The 17,305-nt window shown below is 41.6% G+C and overlaps 1 protein-coding gene across 5 annotated transcripts in view; it reads left to right on the plus strand.

Moving 5' to 3' along the window:
- Positions 1 to 2,251: 2,251 nt before the first annotated feature.
- LOC111521774 (TBC1 domain family member 7) overlaps positions 2,252 to 17,305 on the plus strand; it is a 40,008-nt gene continuing 24,954 nt past the window's right edge. For 2 of the 5 annotated variants that reach the window (XR_003306675.1, XM_026446965.1), the window contains exons 1-5: positions 2,252 to 2,507; positions 3,914 to 4,033; positions 5,642 to 5,722; positions 9,145 to 9,332; positions 13,452 to 13,589. Coding sequence is in view for 4 of the 5 variants with exons in the window: in XM_026446965.1 (XP_026302750.1) it covers positions 3,922 to 4,033; positions 5,642 to 5,722; positions 9,145 to 9,332; positions 13,452 to 13,589 (519 nt within the window). In the remaining variant the exon portion in view is untranslated. Of the gene's footprint in view, positions 2,576 to 3,913; positions 4,034 to 5,641; positions 5,723 to 9,144; positions 9,333 to 13,451; positions 13,590 to 17,305 lie in introns of all 5 variants that reach the window. The other 3 variants (XM_026446968.1, XM_026446966.2, XM_026446967.1) reach the window with 3 other exon arrangements.

Raw genomic sequence — 17,305 nt, forward strand, 5'->3', positions numbered from 1 at the left:
TCATACCCAGATAAATTAGAGTCCAGAAATGAGGGAGAAGAGAAAGCAGTTGGGGCACAAAGTGCCTGCCCAGGAATTATATTGAAAGCCAGCTGCCAAAGTGACCTGCTATATAACCTGAAGACCAGTTTTACCTAGTAGCTGCTGAAACTCTAAGACTAGTTTTACTTACCACCTTCTCTCACAAATTAGAGCTTGCCTGCTCCTAAAAACTTTGCTTAGGGTCAATGAGCTATCTTTCAAGGCAATACATAACATTTCTCTAATGAAACCTCCAACCATCTCTTTGTTCTTCTGAAGACCACCCCAGTCTGTGTGTATGCCCTGAACTGCAATTCTGTTTTCCCAAATAAAATGATTTAGAGACTCATCTTTGTATTTTTAATTGATCTTGTCACAGCCAATTCACATATATCCCTACTGTGCCACATGCCAGGCACCATGCCAAGTACATTACATACTTTCTCATTTAACCCTTCCCACCTTCTATATAATCACCACTATTGGTGATGATTTTATTCTATTATTATTTTTTGAGATGGAATTTTGCTGTTGTTGCCCAGACTGGAGTGCAGTGGTGCCATCTCGGCTCACTGCAACCTCCGCCTCCTGGGTTCAAGTGATCCTCCTGACTCAGCCTCCGGAGTAGCTGGGATTACAGGTGTGCGCCATCACGCCTGGCTAATTTTGTATTTTTAGTAGAGATAGGGTTTCACCATGTTGGCCAGGCTGGTCTCGAGCTCCTGACTTCAGGTGATCCGCCCGCCTCAGCCTCCCAAAGTGCTGGGATTACAGGCGTGAGCCACTGCGCCCAGTCCTGGTGATGATTTTAAAGACAAGAAAAGGAAATTGTAAAAGTTAGTGGCCGGCCCAAGGTTTAGATCAAGTAAATGGAACCTGTGTAAGGTAACTTGAAGAACTCTGCTTACTCATGTGAACACTACCCAAGTAAGGTTTAGTACCCCAGTACTGAGGAACTAAAGATGGTGGTGGTAAGGGGGAGGGGAGGGGCATCAGTGTTTGAGTTCAACCACCACACGTTTCTTCGTTTTTAAGTTCTGTCTAGCCATTATACCACACATTTGTCTGCACTATAACTGGACTTCTGCACTGTTGATAGTCCTAAGTTTCCTCTAAAGCTTGGCATCTGTGTGGTTTATTGGTAGAGATTTGGACTTTCAAAAGGACGATACCCATCACTGGGGATTTCTCTCAAACCCTGGTGGTTTAAAAACCTACTTGGGCACTGCTGCTCAGCCGGTGGACCAGTGAGGCAAGCACAGAAATAGAAAGCAAGCATTTGTAAGCGTTAGTAGCTACTTTAAAGAGTAACTTTGTTCTGTTAGACCTACTAATAACAAATCGAAGCTTGTATTTAGCACATCTTTTTTTTTTTAACCTTCATTTTTCTCCCATTTTATAGTATTTTACCTGAGAGGCTGAATATACTAAGACAATGGCCAAACCTAATATAAAAACAGATCTCTCACCCACAACCTGCAGCAACCTGCCCAGAAAACCAGTCCGTTATCTACAATAAGCAACCCAGGGAGCCTTCCTGCTTTCAATCAGACTTGCAGGAAGCCTGATTGCCGTCTCTAGCAACAGTCTAGGAAGCTGAACAGTAACTTCTGTAACAACTGGGCTCAAGTGGCCAGGACTTAATAACTGATAGCTTTCTTAATTTTTGTCCTTGCTTCCAAGTTAGGACCAACCAGAGAAAGGCAACTATGCCCCCTAACCAATCCCCGGGATATTCCACTTCCAGGGAGCCGACTCCAGACTCCGGTCTGCGCACACCTGAAGCCTTCCCTTTTGTCCACCATAAAGCGTCCCCACTCCTCTGTCTGCCTTTGCGTCCCTCCCTAAAGGCAAGGGACAGTGGTTGACGCCTTTGCTTTTCTCGTTCAGATGGTCTTCATTTATTCCCACATACCCGGGGTGGGGAGGAAATTAGCAAAAGCAAAACTCGGGTCCTGCACGCAGGCAGCTTAAGTACTGCCCTAGGGCTCGGGTCTCCCCTAGGCAGGAACCTCGAGGGCCGGAGACGGCAGTGCAACCCAGGCACGCGTCTTCGGACGGCCGGAGTAAATGGTCGAGAGATTTTGCGGGGTAGCAAGGGCCCGGGTGCCCAGGGTGGGGGAAACTACACAAGCCTGGAGGCGAGCCTAGCCCTTTATCCCGTCGGGTTTCACCAACGAAACCCGAGCTTCCCAGAGTGAGGGTGGAGCTTCCTGCGCGCGCCCTCTGCGCATGCGCCCGCCCAGTGCCCGCCCCTCAACCTGGAGTTGATGTCACATCCGGCGGCGGCGGCAGCGGTGCTGAGTTTTGTCTCCCGGGTCGTGGGGGCGCGCGCGGATGTCCCAGGTGTCCCGCCGTCTCCCTCCTTTCCGCAGGACTCGCCCCTCCTGGCCCTGGGCCCCAACGGTGCCCGCCTGCCCGGAGGTCGGTCAGCGCAAAGGGCACGGCTTCCTCTGCTTCTCCCGGACCACTTAGTCTCAACCCGGGTGTGTTTCCACTTCTAGAGGTGAAGCATCCATCATAGAGAGAATGGGACCTGGGGTCTTGGACCAAGGTGTTTTTACTTTTCCCATCAGGTGGACGCGCATGGGCAGGAGATTTTATTTGCAATGTTTCCTCCTAGAGGATGCCTTTGTCATTGTACTGCAATCTAAGAATGGGTGTCCTTAGACAACGGGGACCGACCGAATCGTCATGCAACTGTTTGGATGCCTTAAAAAGAAATAAATCCCCACACTCACTATGCGTCTTATGCTGCTGACTTTTTTTTTTTTTTTTTTTTTTTTTTAAGACATCTCCCGAAAGCTCAGAGCCCTTTAGCATTTCATTTACTAAACGAATCCTAATCTTTCCTGTGACTGGATCGGATCAAAGGATATCTTTTCAATAAGGAAGGAAGCCCGCCCCTGCTCACTGGGGACGTCTCAGGATTTTTAAACCTAAAGATTTACTCTTGTGCACAGAGCCTGGAAGCATTTGCGTGAGGCAGTGCCGTGCTTTTTTGGGAAATGCATCACATCTTTTCTGTTCTTGAAACGCCAAATCTAACTTGGCCTTTTTTTGGATGAGTTACCTCCAGTATTATGAAGGTTACTCTGAAGGAACCTGAGACCAATGAGCTTTTTGAGTTCTTGCGATAGATTTTAAATCGTTTTTCTGTCTTCAACTCTGACTTTAGGATCACTGTCAATCGGCTACATTCTTTACCCTCTTCTTGTTATAATTTAATGCAATTTATCTGTTGTAAGTTTTGAATTTTGATAGTTACATTTAATAGAATTGTGTTTAAAAGTGAGGAACTCGTGGCTTTTTACTTTTATATAACTTAATTTTTCATTTTGCAAAATGCCCATTTAAAAAAACATAACTAAGCTAAAGAAAGGAAATTAAAATCATCTGGAATCCTACTACCTAAAGATAACCATTGCTAACATTTTAGAACAGAGTGTTGATGTTTAAAATACATGAAATTTGTAAAAAACAAACAATGAAATCATAGTGTATATTGTTCGAGTATAATTTTTTTTGACATATCTTGCCTGGCTTCCATTTCACTTATTTTTTTTTCTTTGCACATTTATAATAACTACAGAATGTTCTATTGTGCTAGGCACTCATAGGTATAGTGGGAAACCTAGTGTATAAACCTTGTGCCATCTATTTTAGCAGCTCAGAGAACTTTTATATCTTGGTTTATGGCCAAGATGCATAGGTGGATGGTTGTAGAACTGAGTAAAAGGAAATCTTTAATATTGGGTCCTATGCAAGGGTACATCAGATTTATTGAAAAGGTAGAGAACACCATTGAAAATTACTCTAATTCTTGACTCATTGTTTCTACACTCACTTTTCCCCTTCGTCTCTCTCTCTATTTTCCTGTGTCTCCTCCAAGAATGAAATATGACTGACGACTCTCAGAGAAACTTTCGTTCAGTATATTATGAGAAAGTAGGGTTTCGTGGAGTTGAAGAAAAGAAATCATTAGAAATTCTCCTAAAAGATGACCGTCTGGGTGAGTACTTTTTAAAATTAATCTCATTGGTTCTCAGTCATTCCACATGTTCTGAAGTAAGTATTTTCTTAAAAGACATCCAGAAGCATTGGTTGCTTATTGTATTTTTTAGTGACATGTTGAAGCAGAATGGTGTATTTTGAGAAAAGTTATAGATTTTTCAAATTTATATTTCACTGAGGGTCAGAAGTTTTTGAAAGGTTTCTTAAGAAAGTCGTTAATATTTTTTCTTTTATTGAACCTGTATGTTTTCATGTATTATCTAGGTAAATTTGCAATAACTCTGGTCATGATTTTTTTCTTCTTTTTTTTGAGACCAAGTCTGACTCTGTTGCCCAGGATGTAGTGCAGTGGTGCGATCTGGGCTCACTGCAACCTACGCTTCCTGGGTTCAAGCGATTCTCCTGCCTCAGCCTCCTAAGTAGCTGGGATTACAGGCATGCGCCACCATTCCTAGCTATTTTTTGTGTTTTTAGTAGAGACAGTCACCATGTTGGCCAGGCTGGTCTCAAACTCCTGACCTCAAGTGATCCACCCACCTCGACCTCCCAAAGTGCTGGGATTATAGGCATTAGTTACGGCGCTCAGCCCATGATTTTCTTCTATGGAAATACTAAGAGTGCATTGTATATTGACATTTTAGTTTATTTTAAGCCAGTCTGAATAAGGTCTGTTGTTGACTAAAGTAAAATAAACTGAACCATATTTAAAGATAATACTTTATTTGCATGGAGTACTTTTAAAGTTTCTGAAACATTTCTCACCTTATCTTTGATCTTCAACTGTACAGTCTTTGCTTTAGTATGTCTGGTATTCTCCTTTGATAAGTAGAAGAATTGAGGGTCAGGGAACTAACTGTAATTTACTGGAAAATGTAGGGTTTTGAAGGTGGACTGCACCACTTACTAGCTGTGTTAGTTTGATCAAATCATTTAACTGCTTCGAACTTCAGTTTCTGCATTTTTAGAACAAGAACTACCTAACAGGCTTGCAATGTGAATTAAATGAAATAACCCTGTAATTAATAACTACCACTGTTATAGGGAATGTAGTAATATATGCAAAATGCATCTCCAATGCTGTAAAATGCAAATTGTTTTTATTTTTATTATTATTTTTTAAGACAGCGTCTCACTCTGTTGCCCAGGCTGGAGTGCAGTGGCATGATCTTGGCTTACTGCAACTTCTGCCTCCTGGGTTCAGGTGATTCTTCTGTCTCAGCCTCCTGACTAGCTGGGACTACAGGTGTGTGCCATCATACCTGGCCAATTTTCGTATTTTTAGTAGAGATGGTGTTTCGCCATGTTGGCCAGGCTGGTCCCAAACTCCTGACCTCTAGTGATTTGCCCGCCTCAGCCTCCCAAACTGCTGAGATTACAGGTGTGAGCCACTGCGCCTGGCCACAGATGGTTTTTAAATGCCTTAGTTGGCAGAAGTCTTGGGCTAGAAATCAGAGTAGTATTACTTCTTCTAAACTTACTGACCATATGGTAGACATCCCCTGAAGAAATGTCTTAACTATTCTTTCAGTTTTAAAAAATGAAATGTGCTTTGACATACTGTGATCAGCATGAAAAGCTTCTAACAATTGTTTTCTTCTTCCTCTAGATACAGAGAAACTTTGTACTTTTAGTCAGCGGTTCCCTCTCCCATCCATGTACCGTGCATTGGTATGGAAGGTGCTTCTAGGTATGAGACCCAGGAGTTGGAAGATGTATCTTCAAAAATATTGAATAACGGGATCATTTGCTATCTTATCAGTCAGAAAAAGGAAACTTTGTTTAGGCCTTTTATTGAATATTAGATCTTCCCCAGGAGGTTCAATTACCGCTCATTATTTTCTGTTCTATTAATGATACTATAGAAGAGAAAATAGTGTATGTTCCTGAGACAGGATCTGGGAAGAGCACCGGACTAGGAGGAATGAGAATTGGTTTAGGCTTTGCTGTCAGCTCGGTAACCTGGAGGAAGGCGACCCCTCTGGGACTCATTTTTTGCATCTATAAACTGAGGCTTTTGAGCTAAATTACTCCTAGTTTTTAGCTCTACATTTGTAATATTTTGTGATTCTCAGCTATAGAGGTGTAACTTCCTCATGAGTCAAAGAGAAATTGGAGACTTAATACTCCCTAAAAGCGTGAATGACTAAATTCCAGCGGTGTGAATGGCTGAATGAGAAGGAAAACTGATCTTACTTAATTTCTATGGAGGAAAACATGAATTCAGTGCCATGAGTAACTGGCAGCATCCCTTCTGAGCCCAAGATTTTCTTTCCCTTACCATTGCTGAGCCTGCTGGAGCATATAACTCCTATCCATTACCATCCTCCTTTTCTTTCATAAAAAAAGTATTTTTGGCTGGGTGCAGCGGCTCACACCTCTAATCCCAGCACTCTGGGAGGCCAAGGAGGGCAGATCATGAGGTCGGGAGATTGAGACCATCCTGGCCAACATGGTGAAACCCCCTTTCTACTAAAAATACAAAAAATTAGCTGGGCGTGGTGGCGTGTGCCTGTAGTACCAGCTACTCGGGAGGCTGAGGCAGGAGAATCTCTTGAAGCCAGGAGGCGGAGGTTGCAGTGAGACAAGATGGCACCGCTGCACTCCAGGCTGGGAACAGAGCGAGACTCTGTCTCCAAAAAAAAAAAAAAATCTTCTAGTTTGTTAATTGTAAGGTAGTGGTGAGGACTAAATTCCTTGAAGAATATAAACTATGATTGCTCCTTATTGGGCATCCCTGTGTGCCTGTCAGTAGGCAGAGTCATTTACACAGATTGTACAGAGTAATTCTAGAATCCCCTGTGAGGCAGGTATTGGTATCCTAACTTTGCAGGTGGGGAAAAAGACTCTCTGAGGCTAAATAACTTGCCTAAGGCATTATAGCCTGTAAATGGCAGAGCTAGGATTTGAGCTTACGTTTGTGAAACTCATTTGAAGGTAAGATAGATTGTGATTCTCCTGCCTCAGCCTCCCGAGTAGCTGGGACTACAGGTGCGTACTACCATGCCCGGCTAACGTTTTGTATTTTGGTAGAGATGGGGTTTCACCATGTTGCCCAGGCTGGTCACGAATTCCTGAGCTCAGGCAGTCCACCCGCCTCGGCCTCCCAAAGTGCTAGGATTATAGGCGTGAGCCACCGCGCTCGGCCCACCTTCCTTTATCATGTCATAGTTATTTTTTGAGGAAAAGACACTGGAAGTTTAGAGCCTGTCGCGCTGTGTAGGACACAGCCTGACTCTTCCTAGCACAGAGTTTTGCTTATTTAGGGATCTTTACTTCAAATGCCTACTTCCTGATACTATTTTAGTTAAATATCAGGAAGAGGCTTTTTAGGACCAGCTCTTAGAATACAGATTTAAGGGTTAAAGTGCTGCCTCTAGAAGTGTGATGAGGGTTCGGTCACAGCTGTTTAATCTGTATTAGCCGAGATGTAGTAGACTCTTTAGCATGTTCCTTTGGCTTTTCTGGAAGCCTGGCTCACAGTCTCATAGCAATGATGAGTTAAAGATTTATTTCAGGGAAAAGAACATTTAAGCAAGTTTTTTTTCTAATATTAACATGGTATCATATTAGCTACTATTAGTTTTTATTTTTTGGGGTATTCTTTAGAATACTAAACATGTGGCATTTTGCACCAAAGAGGGATTCATAGTCAGATGTACTAGCTAACACTTACACTAGCTTAGTGTTTGCCGAGTACTCTCCTGAATGCTTTGTGTATATTGATCTGTTTATTCATCTCAACAACTGTATGATATTAGGTATTGTTATTCCCATTTCTCAGATGGGGAAGCTAAGACATAGGGAGATAAAGTGATTGCTAGAGGTCACCACCCAGCCAGTTCATTGCAGAGCTGGAATTTAAACCCAGCAACTTTGCTCCAAAGTCTGTGCTTCTGTGGAGCCCGGAGGCTTGAGTAAATAAAATGTTTTGTTTTGTTTTGTTTTGTTTTGTTTTGTTTTGTTTGAGACAGGGTCTTACTCTTTTTCCCAGGCTGGAGTGCAGTGGTACGATCACAGCTCACTATGGCCTTGACTTCCCAGGCCCAGGTGATCCTCCCACGTCAGCCTCCCGGGTAGCTGGGACTACAGGCGCGCGCCACCGGACCTGGCTCATTTTTCTGTAGAGACAGGGTTTCTCAGATACCTTCACTCAGTTGCCCAGGCTGGTCTCAAACTCCTGGGCTCAAGTGATCTGCCTGCCTTGGCCTCTCAAAGTGCTGGGATTATAGGCATGAGCCACCATACCTGGCCTAAAATGTTTTTCTTTATGGGAAAATTTAGAGCCATGAAAATTCATTGTCACCATTTCCCAAATCTGTTTGACGATGGCATTTTGTTTTCTCTTGGGGTTAGCATTCTGTGGAGAAGCATTTGGTGAAATGCTTATCCCGTTTCCTGCCTCTGACAGATGGGGAAACAAATGCCCAGAAAGACAAACACATTTGAGAGTCCTAGTATTATCCAATCTGAGGCTGGAACCCGGATGGCTGGCCTGTCTAGTGGTCTTTCCACTATGTTTTCTCAGAGCCATTTGTTTGTAAAAAGGATATGACACCATGTTTAAATGGGTTGATGAGCTTAATGTGTCATAGAAATGTCATGTAAGGTGACCTCACCAATGAAGATTAAGGTCTTTTGTGACCTGGAGGATAGGATACTTAGTGAGCAAGTTTTAACTGTTGTGGAAGAGAAGAATTCAGTGGGCTGTTGGTGGTTCTGAGATGTAGGGGTCAAGTACAAAGACTAGGGTGAGACCCTCTGGGAGCTAAAGGCAGCCTGAGGCTGCCATAAATTAAATTAAACCATTGTTATAATTGATGTGGTTGTTAATCTTGAATGTATGCGGCACACTTATTTAAGGGCTTTGCCAGTGTTCTTATATCAATGATGCCTCAGCATTCAAACATTGATAATATTTCACATTTAAGATTGTTTTATAGTGAGAATTTCTAAAAGAGATTCTATATGGTACTTAAATATCTGTGTGAATTCTAGCCAACTGTGTTGGGTCGCTCCTCACAGCATCCTCTTTCATAGATGAGGGATTTGGAGTGATGGCTCAGTATTTTGTTCTTTTTTCGTTTTTTTCGTTTTTCCTATTCTCTCCAGGAATTCTGCCTCCACACCATGAGTCCCATGCCAAGGTGATGATGTATCGTAAGGAGCAGTACTCGGATGTCCTTCATGCCCTGAAAGTCGTTCGCTTTGTTAGTGATGCCACACCTCAGGCTGAAGTCTATCTCCGCATGTATCAGCTGGAGTCTGGGAAGTTACCTCGAAGTCCCTCTTTTCCACTGGTTAGTGGTCGCTTTTGTCTGACACTAAACTCAACTCTAGACTGTTCCATCTTGCCAGCCTTTGATTACATCATGTTTTGCCTTAAAAACTTTCGGTGGCTCCCTATTGTTATTACTGTAAAAGTGACACATCTTTACTTGGCATTCATGGCCATGCACATTCTGACCCAACCTTCTTATTTTTTGTTTTTTTTTAAAATACGTTTTATTTTGAAGTAATTTCAAACTTCTAGAAAAGTTGCAAGAATATTTCCAAGAATTTGCATATACCCTTTACTCAGATTCTCCAGTTGTTAACATTATGTGCATCTGTTTTGCTTTGTCATTTTAAAACGTATTTTTTAAACACATTTTTTTTCCTAAATCATTTGAGAATAAGATGCAGACAGGGTTCCCTACTACCTCAGATTCCTTCAGTGTACACTTCCTAAAGACAGGACACCCCTGTAGATAGCCATAGTACAGTCCTCAAAACTAAGACGTTAACACTGATACAGTATTAATATCTCATTTACCAACTCCATTTGAATTTGACCAATAATGCCTTCACAAATAAGCAAACAGTCAAAGTTATGGGTGAGGATTGGATCCTGATTTAGACTTTGCACTGGGTAATCATGTTGCTTTTGTCTCCTTTGACTTGGGACAGTTCTGTCTTTTTTAAATCTTTCATGGCTTGGACATTTTTGAAGGGCATAATCAGATGCTTTGAAGAAAGCCCCTCAATTTAGATTTGTCTGGTGCTCCCTCCTGATTAGATTCAGGCTATTCATTTTTGGCGGGAATACCAGGTAGGTGATGCTGTCTCCTTTTCTGTGACTCTTATCAGGAGGCACATAGTGTGGATTTGCCCCATAAGAGATAGTGTTAACTTGGATCATTTGGCGAGGGTGGCGCCTGCTGGAGTTTTCCACTGGAAATTGTTTATTTTTTCCTTTTTAATTGCTGTTTCTCTTTGTGGGGAGACACTTGAAAACCGCTATGTAAATATCCTATTCCTTATTGAACTTTTGCTCACAAGTATTCTCATTTGATGATTTCTAAAAAAAATTTATTTTTTAACTTTTAAAATAATGTTGGATCTAGAAAAAAGTTGCAAAAATAGTACAGTGTTCTCAAATACCTTCTCCCAGTGTCCTCAAATGTTACATCTCATACAACCATAATGTAATGATCAAAACCAGAGAGTCACAAACAATACTGAGAGCTACTCTGTAGGCTTCATTGGGATTTTGCTGATGTCCCACTGATGCTCTTCTTCTGATCCAAGATCCAGTTCCAGATCACACATTACATTTCACTGCTATGTCTTAGTCTTTAATCTGGAACAGTTCTTTTTTTTTTTTTTTTTTTTGAGACAGAGTTTTGCTCTTTTGGTCAGGCTGGAGTGCAATGGTGCGATCTCGGCTCACCACAACCTCTGCCTCCCGGTTTCAAGCGATTCTTGTGCCTCAGCCTCCGGAGTAGCGGGACAGGCGCACACCACCACACCCGGTTAATTTTTGTATTTTTAGTAGAGACAGGATTTCTCCATGTTGATCAGGCTCGTTTTGAACTCCCAACCTCAGGTGATTCACCCGCCTTGGCCTCCCAAAGTACTGGGATTACAGGCGTGAGCCACTGTGCCCAGCCTGGAACAGTTCTTCAGTCTTTGTCTTTCATGACTTTGACACTTTTGAAGAGCCCTGGCCAGTAGAGCATTTCTCAATTTGGGTTTTTCTCTTGTTTCTCCATGATTAAACTCTGGTCACGCATTATTGGTGGGAATACCACAGAAGTGTGGGACTCATTACTGTTGCTGCTAACTTTGATCACTTGGGTAAGATGGTGTCTGCAGAGTTTCTCCACTATAAGGTTACTATTTTCCTCTTTGTAATTAATAAGTAACTGTGGGGAAGTACTTTGAGACTTGTAAATAGCCATCCACTAATGATTCGTATTCTTGCCCGAACCAATTTTTACCTTGCTGGTTGCCAAATGGTGATCTAACTCCCTCATTCTTTTTGCATGTATTAGTTGGCATTCTTCTCTAGGGAAGAGTTTTCCCTTCCTCTTCTTTATTTCTGTCAGTGTGAAATTAAAGTGTTACTTGTTTGGCTAAAACAGTGAATTGTTCAAATGGATTTGCTGGAACACTCCTATTTTACAAAATTTATTTTTATTGCATATCTTATATTTTTTGAAGTTAATGATGGGGTATCCATGGACAAACCTTAGAGCTAATAAAGATCATTTGTATTTATTATGTTTATCAAGAGAGAGAAGGTCCCTAAAGAATAATTGGAATAATTTAAGCAATCATCTTTAAATTTCACTTATTGGCAAAGGGAAGTTGATAGTACTACACAAGTTCTTAAATTACATATCAAATTAAATTAGATAATCTGTTAGTTCAAGGAATTGAGATGACAGGCTATAGGTTCCCCCTCACCGCTACTCAGCTTGTCTGTGTTCCAAGCTGAGACACCTTTACTGCAGCCTTAGGCAGACATGCTTCTGAGTGTTTTGGACTCTGCCACCCCACCTCTCCCCAGTCATGGTCCTCGTTGTGTTGGTCTGTTTTTGGTTGCTTATAACAGAATATCTGAAATTGGATAATTTATTTAAAAAAGGAATTTACTTCTTACAAATCTAGAAGCTGGGAAGTCCAGGATTCAGGGGCTATATCTGGTGAGGGCCTTCTTGCTGATGAGGACTCTCTGCAGGGTCCTGAGGTGGCACAGGCTATCGCATGGCGAGGGGGCTGAACGTGCCAACATGCTCACCCAGGACTCTCTTCTTCTTAGGGAGCCACCAGTCCCATTCCTGTGATAACCCGTTAATCTATGAATTGACCCACTGATGAGGGCGGAGCCCTCATGATCCAGTCACCTCTTAAAGGCCCCACTTCTCAATACTGCCACATTGGGGATTAAATTTCAACATAAATTTTGGAGGGGACAGATGTTTGAACCATAGCACCTACTTAGCGCCCACTCTGCCTCATTTTTTAATTCATGAGTAAGAGGGTGCAGCAGCGCTTGGCACAGGGTCAGGAAGGATGACCTGAGTCCTCTTCTCTTGACCTGTCAGTGGTCAGGACAGTCAGTGAGATGCCACCTTTGTGGGTGCCAAGCACAGTGCACAGAACTGCACGGGAGTCCAGGAAAGGAGATTTTTCCTTTCCCTTTTCTTCCTACTTATTTTCCATTCTCCTCTGACACATTAATAAAATGCTTAGAGAAAATTTATTCCCTATGATTTAAATTCTGTTTTTCTTGACATTTTATAGAATATTAACAAGTTGAAAGAAGGGCTTAGAATGAAATAATACATTAAAGTGACAATTTTGATTTAAGTTGGTACTTTTTAGGGGAAACTGTGATACTTCTTAGTTTCTTTTTAACATTAAAATCCTTCCGCTATTAAATCCTAGATGAAAATATAGAGCTTTTTGTATACGATATGGTGTTTGAAAACAGAAGAGGTTTTCAAATAAGGTCCCAGTTTTTCTAAGATCTCTCTGTTGAAATTTCCCTGAGAGTTTACTTTCACATTCTGAGTATTGACACAAGGTTTGAGAAATGCCATTCTTTTGATTCCCAAAATTCTGATTCTCGGAACATTTTAACTTTTTTACTGCTTCAGATGGAACAACATTCTGAAGGTATGCGTGAATGCTTTGAAATAAAGCAAATGCTTTATTAGTCTTTTTTGGAGCTCTTCAATATTTGCAAATTACTGTGCTGAAAAATGTCTCCAGTTACTGATGGTGCCGTTTGTTACACCCTTTTCAAAGACATGCTCACCTAGTACTAAGGATATTTTTGGGTGGAGAGAGTCAGTGACTTGCTTATCATTTATGTTGACTCTGTGAGGGGCTTAATGTTAGAAGCTGGAGCATCTCTGTACACTCAGCCTGAAACCTGGTCATTCAGAAGCAGCACTGACCCTGTAGTTACTCATCCTTTTCTCCCCCTTGCTCCCCTCTTCAGGGATGGACTCTGCTTTTTGATCCCGCTTTGATTTATTAATGTAGCCTTTTCAAAATTTAGGGAGCAAGGTTTCATTTTTTATTAAAGAAATATGTATTCCTCTCTTTCACTGCCTTCCTCTTGAGATTTATTATTAATCTTTCAGGAGCCAGAAGATGAAGTATTTCTTGCTATAGCTAAAGCCATGGAGGAAATGGTGGAAGACAGCGTCGACTGTTACTGGATCACCCGACGCTTTGTGAACCAATTAAATACCAAGTACCGGGATTCTTTACCCCAGTTGGTGAGGACTTTTTTTTTTTTTTTAGGCTATTGGAGAGTGAACAATGGTATTGGGGGTCTTTAGGGAGTGCTCTTACCTCCTGAGGCTGCTACAATTATGAATAACCCTTTACAGTAGGACTCAGCAAGTGTTTTCTGTAAAAGGCCGTATAATCTAAATGTTTCCAGCTTGGTGGGCCAGATGGTCTCTATTGTAACCACTCAACTCTGCTGTTGTTGGACAAAAGCAACCTTAGACAATGCATAAAATAATGTTCCTGGCTGGATTTGCCCTGCTGCAGGCCATAGGTGGCCAGTCCCGCCCTATAGTATTCCTTATTCTGGTCTAGAATCCGCTGGTCTAGAGTAATCCATCTGTATAAGTTAAGGTTTTCATTTGGCTGCATATAATGGGAAGCCCAAATACCAGAAGCTAAGAGTCCAGGCAGTGCAGAGCTGGTGCTGCAGAACCTCAGTATGGAGAGGGTTGCAGACTCCTGCCATTCTGCTCCAGTATTCGTAGGCATCATCTTTCCCCTCATGCTCACAAGGTGGCTCTTGGACCAGTGGCCATGCCATCTGTGTTCTGGGCAGAAGGAAAGGGAAGGCACAGGTAAACACAAAGGGATAAGAGGGACAGGCCAGCCAAATCTGTGGCCCATTAGGCTTTCTCTCTGCATGTACAGCTGACCTTTGAGTAGTGGAGGGTTAAGAGAACTGACCCAACCCCAGCATAGTTGATACTCTGCATATAACTTTTGACTCCCGCAAAACCTAACTACTAATAACTTACAGTTGACTGGAAGCCTTACTGATAACATAGACGGTCATTTAACACATATTTTGTACACATATTTTGTTTCCGTTTGTGTTTTTTTAAGATGGAGTCTCATGCTGTCACCCAGGCTGGAGTGCAATGGCATGATCTCGGCTCACTGCAACCTCTGTCTCCTGGGTTCAAATGATTCTCCTGCCTTAGCCTGCCAAGTAACTGGGATTACAGGTGCCTGCCACCATGCCTGGCTAATTTTTGTATCTTTTTTAGTAGAGACAGGGTTTCATCATGTTGGTCAGGCTGGTCTCGAACTCCTGACCTCAAGTGATCCGCCCACCTTGGCCTCCCAAAGTGCTGGGATTTACAGGCATGAGCCACCACACCCAGCCACATATTTTGTTATGTGTGTATTCACTATATTCCTGTAATGAAGTAAGCTAGAGAAAAGAAAATGTTAAGAAAATCATAAGAAAAATGAAATATATTTTCTATTTGTGAAGTGGAAGTGGGTCATCACAAAGTCTTCATTCTCTTTGTCTTCATGTAGAGTAGGCTGAGCGGGAGGAGGGAGGGAAGGATGGTCTTGCTGTCTCAGGGGTTGGCAAAAGTGGAAAACAATCCATGTTTAAGGGGACCTTTGCAATTCAAACCCGTGTTGCTCAAGGGTCAACTATATGTTAGTGACCAGGACTGTGTCACTTGGCTGCCCTGTCTACAGTAGAGGCTGGGAAAGGTGTTCTTTTTTAAAAAAAGCCTTGTGATCTCCTACTAAAACAGGGGCTCTGTGAGTGACGTAGGAGGGGCACATGGGAGTGTAGCAGGCAGCGAGCTGTTTCTGTCATAGCCTTGCTTGGGAAGGCAGAGAACTGAATGGTGGTTGCTGCGTCGCACAAGCTAGTCTTCCTTTGCCATTTTCTTTTTTTGTTTTCTAGTTTTTTTCTCTTATTTATCTCATTTATAAAAATAAATCTGTTTGTCTTAAATCATTGGGTTATTTCTTTTTAAAATTCTACTGAAAGTGGTAACTGTGGTATAGGGTGCAAGATCAGAGGCGGGGCAGTGATGATGGTTGAATGGGCGTTGAGGATCACCGCAGGTAATTATTAATAAGGCAATGTGCAAGACCCTTCAGCTTCTGAGAACACTTACAAGAGCAGTTTTTATATATTTCAACTAAGCAAAATTTGACTTTTAAGATTCCACTTTGTTGATTTCAGTAAAAATAATTTAAGCATGGAAATGGAGCTTACGTAACTATGTCAGTTGCCTAATTAAGTGAGGAGGTCTCAGTTTTATCATACCATGATCTAATTAGCTTTTCTTATTTAATATTTGAGTAAGTCAGTAGCATTTTGATAGTTTATGCTATTCTTTAAAAATTCATCCTTTATTTTTCATAACATAAGCAGCGAATACATTCTCAAAAGAAATTAAGCAATTCAGATGAATCCATATTTCCCTAGACCTGGACTAACCACCCCATCCCTGCAATTGCCCACTTCCCCTTCTAAGAAGTAAACATTTGTCATTAGCTTGGTGTGTATTATTCAAGATTCTCTTATGTGCGTGTATATATGATTTTTCTTTTTCTTTTTTTTTTTTTTGAGATGGAGTCTAGCTCTGTCACCAAGGCGGGAGTGCAGTGGTGTGATCTTGGCTCATGGGTTCACGCCATTCTCTTGCCTCAGCTTCCCAAGTAACTGGGACTACAGGCTCCCGCCACCACGCCTGGTTAATTTTTTGTATTTTTAATAGAGACGGGGTTTCACCATGTTAGCCAGGATGGTCTCGATCTCCTGACCTCGTGATCCGCCCGCCTTGACCTCCCAAAGTGCTGGGATTATTCACATTAAGTAGTAGTATACTGTACATATGGCCCTATGGTTCTATTTTTGTTTTTAACTTATTGCTTGGAGAACTTTCCAAGGCAGTATAGACAAATCACTAATTTTCAGTCCTGACTTCCTATTAGTACCACCTGAGAGCTCTTACAAATTACCATCACCTTTCCTCCACCTAGACAAGTGAAATCTGAATCTCTGAAGGTAGGGCCCTGGAATTCTAAATTCTTAAAAGCTCCAGGCAATTCTGAAGTGTAGCTCAAGATTGAAAGGCACTCGTTTAGAACCACCTATTAAAAAATATTTACTCCTAGCATTTCCTGTTACGAATTTCCCGTATTTAAACATAAGAGATCCATGCTGAGAGTAAGTATGCCCTTGTACAGGCTCCCTGTGTGTATACGTATCTCTTTAGGCTTGGTACCTACGAGCAGAAGCAGATGCTCAAGCGGAGGGGAGACATATGTAAAATCTATTCATTTATTTTTGTCATATTTAAAATTTAAACTGCCTGACTGCTCATCCAAAGGCCATATCAATTTATGCTCCCACCAAACAGATGATGAGATTTCCCATTTTCCACCCCATTGCCAATATGTGATAGTATCAATGTCTTACATTTTTCTCCATCTGATGGTGAAATGGTATCTCATTTTAATTTACTTGTCCTCAGTTTCTAGTGAAGTTGAGTATGTTTGCATATTGCTATTGTTTTGTTGACATTTTTCTTTGTAAGAGTTATTGGTATATAGTCACTCTTGGATCTGTAAGGGATTAGTTCTAGGACTCCTTGAGATAGTAAAATTCATGGGTGTTCAAGTCCCTTACATAAAATGGCATAGGATTTGCATATAACCTACACATCTCTTCTTGTATACTTTAAATCTAGATTACTTATAATACGTAATGCAATGTAAATGCTGTGTAAATTGTTATACTGTATTATTTAGGGGATAATGACAAAAAAATCTTTGTTCGGTACAGACACAACTATCCATTTTTCATTTCCCAAATATTTTTGGCCCATGGTTGGTTGAGTCCATGGATATGAGGGTCGACTATACCCTGGATATTTATCCTTATCCCTTATGTTTGTTGAAAATACTTTCTGTTTGTTGTACA

This window comes from Piliocolobus tephrosceles, chromosome 5 (genome assembly GCF_002776525.5).
Source record: "Piliocolobus tephrosceles isolate RC106 chromosome 5, ASM277652v3, whole genome shotgun sequence".
Taxonomy (NCBI): Eukaryota; Metazoa; Chordata; class Mammalia; order Primates; family Cercopithecidae; genus Piliocolobus; species Piliocolobus tephrosceles.